Raw genomic sequence first — 10,597 nt, 5'->3', positions numbered from 1 at the left:
TCTTCTCTAGTGCACATGGGACATTCTCCAGAATAGATCACATCCTGGGTCACAAATCAGGTCTCAACCGGTATCAAAAGATTGGGATCATTCCCTGCATATTTTCAGACCACAATGCTCTGAAGCTAGAACTCAATCACTAGAGGAAATTTGGAAAGAACCCAAATACATGGAGACTAAACAGCATCCTTCAACCAAGAAATTAAGGAAGAATTAAAAAAATTTATGGAAACAAATGATAATGAAAACACAACTGTTCAATATCTGTGGGACACAGCAAAGGCAGTCCTGAGAGGAAAATACATAGCAGTACAAGACTTTCTCAAGAAACAAGAAAGGTCCCAAGTACACAACCTAACCCTACACCTAAAGGAGCTAGAGAAAGAACAACAAAGAAAGCCTAAACCCAGCAGGAGAAGAGAAATCATAAAGATGAGAGCAGAAATCGATGAAATTGAAACCAAAAAGACAATAGAACAAATCAACAAAACTAGGAGCTGGTTCTTTGAAAGAATTAATAAGATTGATAAACCCCTGGCTAGACTTATCAAAAAGAAAAGAGAAAGAACCCAAATAAATAAAATCATGGATGAAAGAGGAGAGATCACAAACAACACCAAAAAAATACAAACAATTATAATAACATATTATGAATTCTATGGCAACAAATTTGACAATCTGGAAGAAATAGATGCATTCCTGGAGACATATAAACTACCACAACTGAACCAGGAAGAAATAGAAAGCCTGAACAGACCTATAACCAGTAAGATTGAAACAGACATCAAAAATCTCCAAACAAACAAAAGCCCAGGGCCAGACGGCTTCCCAGGGGAATTCTACCAAACATTTAAAGAAGAATTAATACCTATTCTCCTGAAACTGTTCCAAAAAATAGAAATGGAAGGAAAACTTCTAAACTCATTTTATGAGGCCAGCATCACCGTGATCCCCAAACCAGACAAGGATCCCATCAAAAAAGAGAATTATAGACCAATATCCTTGATGAACACAGATGCAAAAATTCTCACCAAAATACTAGCCAATAGGATCCAACAGTGCATTAAAAAGATTATTCACCACGACCAAGTGGGATTTATTCCAGGGCTGCAAGGTTGGTTCAACATCTGCAAATCAATCAATGTGATACAACACATTAATAAAAGAAAGAACAAGAACCATATGATACTCTCAATAGATGCTGAAAAAGCATTTGAAAAAGTACAGCATCCCTTCCTGATCAAAACTCTTCAAAGTGTAGGGACAGAGGGCACATACCTCAATATCATCAAAGCCATCTATGAAAATCCCACCGCAAATATCATTCTCAATGGAGAAAAACTGAAAGCTTTTTCGCTAAGGTCAGGAACACGGCAGGGATGTCCATTATCACCACTGCTATTCAACACAGTACTAGAAGTCCTAGCCTCAGCAATCAGACAACAAAAGGAAATTAAAGGCATCCAAATCGGCAAAGAAGAAGTCAAACTATCACTTTTTGCAGATATGATACTATATGTGGAAAACCCAAAAGGCTCCACTCCAAAACTGCTAGAACTTGTACAGGAATTCAGCAAAGTGTCAGGATATAAAATCAATGCACAGAAATCAGTTGCATTTCTCTACACCAACAAGACAGAAAAAAGAGAAATTGAGGAGTCTAAATTCCATTTACAATTGCACCCAAAACCATAAGATACCTAGGAATAAATCTAAGCAAAGAGGCAAAGAATCTATACTCAGAAAACTATAAAGTACTCATGAAAGAAACTGAGGAAGACACAAGGAAATGGAAAAATGTTCCATGCTCCTGGATTCGAAGAACAAACATTGTGAAATTGTCTATGCTACCTAAAGCAATCTACATGTTTAATGCAATCCCTATCAAAATCCCATCCATTTTTTTCAAAGAAATGGAACAAATCCTAAAATTTATATGGAACCAGAAAAGACCTCGAATAGCCAAAGGAATATTGAAAAAGAAAGCTAAAGTTGGCGGCATCACAATTCCGGACTTCAAGCTCTATTACAAAGCTGTCATCATCAAGACAGTATGGTACTGGCACAAAAACAGACACATAGATCAATGGAACAGAATAGAGAGCCCAGAAATAGACCCTCAACTCTATGGCCAACTAATCTTTGACAAAGCAGGAAAGAATGTCCAATGGAAAAAAGATAGCCTCTTCAACAAATGGTGTTGGGAAAATTGCACAGCCACATGCAGAAAAATGAAATTGGACCATTTCCTTACACCACACACGAAAATAGACTCAAAATGGATGAAGGACCTCAATGTGAGAAAGGAATCCATCAAAATCCTTGAGGAGAACACAGGCAGCAACCTCTTTAACCTCAGCCGCAGCAACTTCTTCCTGGAAACATCGCCAAAAGCAAGGGAAGCAAGGGCAAAAATGAACTACTGGGATTTCATCAAAATCAAAAGCTTTTGCACAGCAAAGGAAACAGTTAACAAAACCAAAAGACAACTGACAGAATGGGAGAAGATATTTGCAAACGACATATCAGATAAAGGGCTAGTATCCAAAATCTATAAAGAGCTTATCAAACTCAACACCCAAAGAACAAATAATCCAATCAAGAAATGGGCAGAGGACATGAACAGACATTTTTCTTTTTTTTTTTTAAAGATTTTATTTATTTATTTGACAGACAGAGATCACAAGTAGGCAGAGAGGCAGGCAGAGAGAGAGAAGAAAGCAGGCTCCCTGCTGAGCAGAGAGCCCAATGTGGGGCTTGATCCCAGGACCCTGGGATCATGACCTGAGCTGAAGGCAGAGGCTTTAACCCACTGAGCCACCCAGGTGCCCCTGAACAGACATTTCTGCAAAGAAGACATCCAGATGGCCAACAGACGCATGAAAAAGTGCTCCACATCACTCGGCATCAGGGAAATACAAATCAAAACCACAATAAGATACCACCTCACACCAGTCAGAATGGCTAAAATTAACAAGTCAGGAAATGGCGGGTGTTGGCGAGGATGCAGAGAAAGGGGAACCCTCCTACACTGTTGGTGGGAATGCAAGCTGGTGCAACCACTCTGGAAAACAGCATGGAGGTTCCTCAAAATGTTGAAAATAGAGCTACCCTATGACCCAGCAATTGCACTACTGGGTATTTACCCTAAAGATACAAATGTAGTGATCCGAAGGGGCACGTGCACCCAAATGTTTATAGCAACAATGTCCACAATAGCCAAACTATGGAAAGAACCTAGATGTCCATCAACAGATGAATGGATAAAGAAGATGTGGTATATATACACAATGAAATACTATGCAGCCATCAAAAGAAATGAAATCTTGCCATTTGCGATGACATGGATGGAACTAGAGGGTATTATGCTTAGCGAAATAAGTCAATCAGAGAAAGACAACTATCATATGATCTCCCTGATATGAGGAAGTGGAGATGCAATGTGGGGTGTTTGGGGGTAGGAAAAGAATAAATGAAACAAGATGGGATCGGGAGGGAGACAAACCATAACTGACTCTTAATCTCAGAAAACAAACTTGAGGATTGCTGGGGGGAGGGGGGCCGGGAGAGGGGGGGGGGGTTATGGACATTGGGGAGGGTATGTGCTATGGTGAGTGCTGTGAACTGTGTAAACCTGGCGATTCACAGTCATGTACCCCTGGGGACAAAAATACATTATATGTTTATAAAAAAAATTAAAAAAATTAAAAAAAAAATACAAATGCAGAAGTATGCCAAATACTTAAAAAGGACCAAAATGAAACATAATTTTAAAAAATCCTTTAAAAAAACTTATTCCTTTGCTAATAGGCATTATAATCTGATACAACCTAGTACTTGATACTACCTACTTTTCAACTTTATAGCTGTTCACTTGTAAATAAAGCAAGCGGTCTTAGAACATCAGTACCACGAGAACTCTCTTCATCACCTCCTGATTACTGTACACCAGTCTTACCTGGAGTCGATGGCCTTTCAAGCATGTTTAAATGATGGGAAATGAACGCCTGGCTATCATGAACTGTGTCCATGTCAATTTCCTCCTCATCTTGAGAATTTGAAAACTAAAACACACACACAAAACAAAGGAGGAAAAGAACTATTACATCGCTTTACGTTTGGATCTTAGCTCTTAGGAAAGGTAGTAGAGAAGCCACAGAATATACCCCCACATCTTAAAAGGAAAAGTAGTCTTTTTCTCAAAAAGTACTATGAGTAAGAAAAAATTAAGTGGGCCAGCCTCTAAAAGAAGCTGAATGGATATTACTGGAAATGAAACAGCAACTAAAATCTACTCCTATGTTGTAGGGAGAGGGAGTGAGCCATGGTAGACAACACACACATAGTTCCTCCCCCAAAACAGAGAAGAAGTATGTGATAATAGAAGTTAAATAATCAGATGGAAGATCTGAAATGGACATTTGGGTTCTTTTATGATTCAGTCTGCCCCATCTGTTCCTGCTAAGGAAAAACCATTGGAAGTATTCAAAAAGATTTACAAGAAGGTGAATATCCTACACTATTAATACAGGTTGAACCTGTATTTCTTACTCTGATTTTGAGTTTGACTTTACTGCTATCCTCATTCTTCTCCAGTATTTGACCAGGTTCTAGTGGGGACCCCAGTGGTGTATCAGCCTTCCTCTTCACTCCCTGCTGATGAGCTGACATATTACATGTTGCTTCCTTGGCAAGGTGATCATCTTCCTGCGGCAATATTCAAGATCAAAATTAGATTTCTGAAGACAAGTAGCTCATATTATAGCTGAACACTAATAGCTACAGCAACCATGCAGATTAGAACATGCCCAGTGCCTAAAAATTATCAGCAATGGGCTTAAAATAAACTTCACCTTTTCCTGTCTGCTGGTCTTTTTGTGGGGAGGTGGAAGGTATAAAAGCGAACTTCTAGAGCTTTCCCAAAAGAATGTATCTTTTGGTATCATTTCCTCCTCTTCTGAAGACTCCAAGAATGAATGTGAATAAGTTAACATAAATGGGCAAGAATTAGAAACATATTTATTTCTACAACTTTGTAAATATTCAGATTTGAAAGAGCACATTAATGAGACTCTTTTTTTTCCTATGGAAAGATCATCTTACTTCTTTATAACCCAAACTCTAGGATACATTTCAAATTTACAACAAATACGTACAACTCTATTCCATAAAAATCTAGGTGAATAAACAAATTTAAAGTAATTATCACTAACTAGCATGAAGAGAATCTCAGTTTTCAAGTGTCAAAACACCAGTAGGGAATTGCCAGGGAAGTAATCTGGTCTAAATATTGGCGAAAAATGAAGCATGAGTTATTAAGGACATTTTGTTATTAATATGAAAATCATTTCTGGAAAACTTTTTTGAATTACAGTAAAATGATTCCTCAAGGTCTTTCTGCAAAAAGTCTGGTAATTTTCTAATGCATAGCTAGAAACAAAATTTTTTTTAAAAGGCAAACACAGACACACATATATAAATAAAAATGTAACGTATCAACTCCTCCCAAATCAGCAGCTTACTCATTTACCTAACCATTTACGGTTATATAATTCGAAAAGCATTTGCCAGGCACTTATCATATGCTTAGAATTGTGCTAGGTATGACAGAGAGTAGCAAAAAAACCAAACCAAAACAAAACAAAAACACAAAGTCAGGGCCCTTGTGTTCAAATAGTTTGCCAACAGCATAGACAGATAAGATTAACTATTCATTTTAATTTTCTACTACTCGAGGAAGAAATTCAACAGTCAAGTACAAAAACACCAGGTCGTGACAAAAGGGGAAAAGGGACTGACAGGACCTCATTTGCCACGTGCAGTCGTGCAGCTTGTTGGGAGCACGTTCTAAACTGGAAAGTGCTCTCAGCTACTGTCAGTTGGCCGTTATTTTCAAGTGGCACATCAAACTCTTCGTGGCTTTAAAATTCACCAGTCAAAAAAAGCCATTCTCCTCTCTAGAGAGCCCTCTATGATAAAACTACATCTTCCAAAATGCATGGGATTCTTACAGGGTTCGGAAATCCAACTAGCTGTGCGTGACTACTTGGATTAATCGCAGCTTCTTGGTTGCCTGCTATGGCCTCTGGAATTATGGTCGGATTCAAGACAGCTTTTTTCTCTTTTAGATTAAGAACCAACCCAAGCTCTGGTAAGGGCAAGCAGGAAGGTCTACTGAGGCCAAAGAGTGTGAAGTACAAGTCCACAGCACCACACCGTAACCTCCAGTCATGTGACGTTCCTAAGAAGAAAATAATAAAGAAATAAGTCAGTACGTACATTTATCCACAAATTTTTAACTGTTCTACAACCTACAAAGGGGAAAGGATTATGATGTCAAGGGGCCATCTAATGACCTGGGCTCCACTGGCAAACCCTCTACTCTCAAGATGCATCGTAACACAGATTTTCAGAAATTGTTATGGAAGCAGTAAATGCTTTTTTTCTTAAAAAAAAAAAAAAAAAGTTATTTGAGAGAGACCTCGCATGCACAAACATGTGTACAGGGGTGCAGGGGAGAGGAAGAGAGCATCTCAAGCTGACTAGGGAGCCCACGTGGGGCTCGATCTTATGAGCCTGAGATCATGACCTGAGCTGAAATCAAGAGTCCGGAGGCTTAACCAACTGAGCCACCCAGGTGCCCCTGGAAGCAGTAAATGTCAGTGAATGAAACTAATGAGTTTTATAACTGGAAAAAATGTTATCATTATACCATTTTTTTTTTTTTAAGATTTATTTTAGAGAAAGAGTATAAGTGAGTAGTGGGAGGGACAGAGGGAGAGAAGCAGACTCACTGCTGAGTGTGGAGCCTGACCAGGGGCTCCATCTCAGGACCCTGAGATCATGACCTAAGCTGAAAGCAAGAGTAAGATGCTTAACCAACTGAGCCACCCAGGTACCCCCATTACACCATTCTTCTTAGCAAATGCATATTAGACATTCACTAAAAATTTAATATTCCCCCAAACAGTATTTTTTTCTGGCTTTAAATCTTCCTTTTAATTCCTCCTCCTCGGTAACTACTCCACGTTCATTCATTTTCTGTTCATCTTGTCGGATTTTCTTCTTGAACAGCCCATTAGGAAGACAGCACACCATGAGCCTTTATGAACCCTACCACTTGAAAACAAATTCTCCTGTCAAAGTTATTACTTTTAGGTTTAAAATATGGTAAGAAATCCTACAACTTCTTAAAATAACATGATTCAAAACTTTATTGAGGAGGAGGAAAATGTTTTGCTAAATGTCTTTATATTTGTGTTGCTCTACTAGGTATTTGTTTAAAAAATAAAAATTAAAGGAAAAAGCAAATCCCATGGATAGCAACAGCTGGTAAAACACATACTGACCAGAAGACTGACTGTGTAGAAATTCGGTTTAAAGTCATTGAGAGACTAGAGACAAGTTCTTTCAATTTCTCTGATGAATCTCGGTCTTTTTTATCTCCAAAATAAGGGTTTTGATCTTAGATTACACCTTATCCCATAAAATAGCAGATCAGAGAGAGCAAATCAATACCAGAGTTCTTTCTCACTTTCCCTTTTTTCCCCAAAAGAGCCCTCCAGGAAGATACTGCCATCAAATGGAACTCATTGAAAGGACAAAATCTGTCACCTATGGTTGAAGAATTGCTATGGCTTCTAGGAAGAATTTAAAATGAAGTACAGAATTTAAAATAAATGAAAAGTGACATGTAAATTCTTCTGGATAAGAAAAACCCTACAAATACTTCATTTTGATCAAGAACTATGATTTCAAAGGAGGACCATAATGTAGGAAAAGAAGTTGCTACAGCAAATTTTAGACAGCATAAATACTAGGTTTTGTGGTTTTCAACAAATACAGAATGAGTAAATAAACTGCCATCAGTCATGTAGTGGTTCTGATAAGACTTACTCAAATAGGTAATAAACATCACATAAATTTTATGCTAAGGAAATTCATATGGGAGGAATTATTATTTTGGAGAGTTCATACTATATACGACACTGGGCTAGGCACCTTACATGCCTAAGTCTAATGTACATGCCTACATGATGTACATGATGTACATGAAACAGCTAACATCAATCCTGTTTGAGACATCTTAACTTTGCTACTATGTGAGAAGGTAACAGATAAATAGCATTGTTAAAAGCAAAAGAAAGGCAAGAGCTCCTAAGGAGGATGAGGTTTTTGCCACAAAAACTACAGAGAAACTAGACATGGCAAGAACAGTATGGATTGAAGAGTAAGGATTTTATGCTGGAAATCCATTTCTTTCTGTGGAATACGGAGAGCTGGACATTTTAATGGCCTACCATTGCTTAAGTTTTTGTAGGCATCCACTATTCTCCTCCTCGAAGCATTTTCCACACGTAGGTTCCACAAAGGGCAGGTATCGGATTCCTGAGGCTTTTATTACGAAGCCTGGATGGGCTCAAACCTCTGAGGGAAAGGAAGGAATCCTGCCAGAGCAGCGAGCACTATCTACTCATGGGCGTCACAAGTAAAGGAGTGAACCTCAGGCATTTTATCAGCAAAGAAAACTGGAACAGTTTAGGGTACATTTACACTGGAAGAAAACTTAGCCTTGAAGATTGGTATCACCTAATTACATCTGCTGCAAATAACCATCCTGAACTACGTTGTAGATGACATCAAAACCAGTCAGGCCATTGAGTATGAACTCCTAAGTTTAAATAAAAATTATTAGCAAATGGAAAATGTACATTTTGATGAACTAGGGTGTTTTGTTTTTTTTTCAAAGTCAGCTTGAAGATGATTAGGCAGCACAGTGAAGGCTGCTAAATGCACTGAGCCCCTAGAGTAAGAACTTTGATGCTTTTTATTTCTATGTGGGCTTTCTGGTTTTGTTTTAAGATTTTATGTATTTCAGAGAGTGGGAGGGAGGGAGAGCATGTGCACGGGCACAAGACTGAGAGGAGGGGCGGAGGGAAAGGGAGATCACCTGCCGAACAGGGCGCCCAATGCCCGGCTCGATCCCAGGACCCTGAGATCATGACCTGAGCCGAAGGCAGACACTTAACCGACTGAACCACCCAGGTGCCCTGCACTTTGTTTCGTTTTTTGAGGATTCTGGTAGATCCTCATTTGAATGGAGGAATGAATACTGTCTTGTTCCTGAGGGAAATTACTGATAGTGCTTCCTCCCTCAAAGAACTGATGTGTATGTATTAAAATGTAGGGCTGGTAAGAGGGAGCTAAAAAATGAAGAGCAGTACTTCCTATAAAATTACAAAAGAGAAAAAAAACAAAGCTCTATTCCACTTCAAAATCATAGAACAGAATCTGAAAATGGCTGTCCTTATGTACAGTGCAACTAAGTTGAAAGGCATACCAGGGAAAACATTTCTGCTAAATGACCTGCTGGCTCTGGGATCTTGGGCAAGTCAGGAAGGAGAACACAGATCTGAGATAATGCGTAAGGTCCCCTCAGGTTAAAATTCTATGATTTCAAATCAATCAATTCCATTAATGAGAAGCCCTGAAACAGTTCCTGACTTCTACCCTCAGTTACAGCATTTTGAAGATGCTCTTCTAGCTTACATGGCTCCAATCACGGAAGCGGCAAGGAATGCTCATAATATATGAACAATACAGTTATTCGCTCCTCTCGGGTCAAATGCTGTCCCATCCTGTCCTCACTAGCGGTTACACTCTGGGACCCACCCTGCTTGCCTGAAACAGAAGAATAACACTCATGAAGAAAGGAGGATACCCAGTACTGATGTTCTCTACTCCAATCACGAAGTTTCTAAAGACAAACTCCCAAAAGAGCAAATCTGACACTATAAGAGCATCTCTTCGTTTTTTGAAGTAATTGCTACTAAAGCTGATCAAGCCAAAACACTGCTAAGAAGAGAAGGAAAGCAAGCTACTGTTTCCAGGACATTTTTCAAGAAACCCAGCATTTCTTATTGATGAAAGAACCTTGGAAATCTGAGCAGAGCTGAGTCAAGCAAATAACAACTGCCCGAGGGCAGGTCTATCCTGATCTCCCCACGCCTATTATACGAAGTACAAAAATTTCACTCACAGCCATGTGTGTGTACATGGATGAAATTTCCTACAAAATATGTATTAGTGAGTTTTCATTTTCTTGGCCATTGTTCTTCCTAAAAAAGAGTGTTTACAGGGAGAACACCAGAAGGCCAGAACTTTGAAATCTTCTGATGTTAATATCAAAACTGTCTATTTTCTTACTCTGAAATGTGGCAAACTCCACCAAACAATTTGAATTAGAAGCTTTCATTCTACCCCCAAGAGTATAGTTGTACACTTCCAAACACTAAAAAGTATGATGTAAACAGCCATCAATGTCCCGAGCAATTTTATAAATGCTCTCACGTCATTGTCACAGTATTGTGCCAAACACTGAAAAGCAACTTGGGGAGTAATGGCTAAGATTTCTTTCATAATGACATACAATCTAATGCAGGCCTCTATCTTGAGAAATGAAAAAACACTGTTAATCAGGAAAGACTTGAGAAAGTACTTACATTTTAAATAAAATGCAAAGCACCAATGAAAAACTCCAAGTCCTAAGTACTTAATTTTTACATGTATTTTTAGGGGGCCTGGGTGGCTCAGCGGG

General features: G+C 38.8%; 1 protein-coding gene across 2 annotated transcripts in view; it reads right to left on the bottom strand.

Moving 5' to 3' along the window:
- LOC111146579 (TATA-box binding protein associated factor 2) overlaps positions 1 to 10,597 on the bottom strand; it is a 91,881-nt gene that overhangs the window by 18,055 nt on the left and 63,229 nt on the right. The window contains exons 23-25 of one of the 2 annotated variants that reach the window (XM_022502190.1): positions 6,012 to 6,241; positions 4,552 to 4,707; positions 3,959 to 4,064 (exon numbers count right to left, since the gene is read on the bottom strand). In XM_022502190.1, the coding sequence (XP_022357898.1) occupies positions 3,959 to 4,064; positions 4,552 to 4,707; positions 6,012 to 6,241 (492 nt within the window). The remainder of the gene's footprint in view (positions 1 to 3,958; positions 4,065 to 4,551; positions 4,708 to 6,011; positions 6,242 to 10,597) is intronic. The other variant, XM_022502191.1, reaches the window with a different exon arrangement.

This window comes from Enhydra lutris, unplaced genomic scaffold (assembly GCF_002288905.1).
Source record: "Enhydra lutris kenyoni isolate GAN:26980312 unplaced genomic scaffold, ASM228890v2 scaffoldscaffold14, whole genome shotgun sequence".
Lineage (NCBI taxonomy): Eukaryota > Metazoa > Chordata > Mammalia > Carnivora > Mustelidae > Enhydra > Enhydra lutris.
The sequence above is the reverse complement of the archived record's forward strand: the minus strand, read 5'-3'. Positions and strand labels throughout refer to the sequence as shown.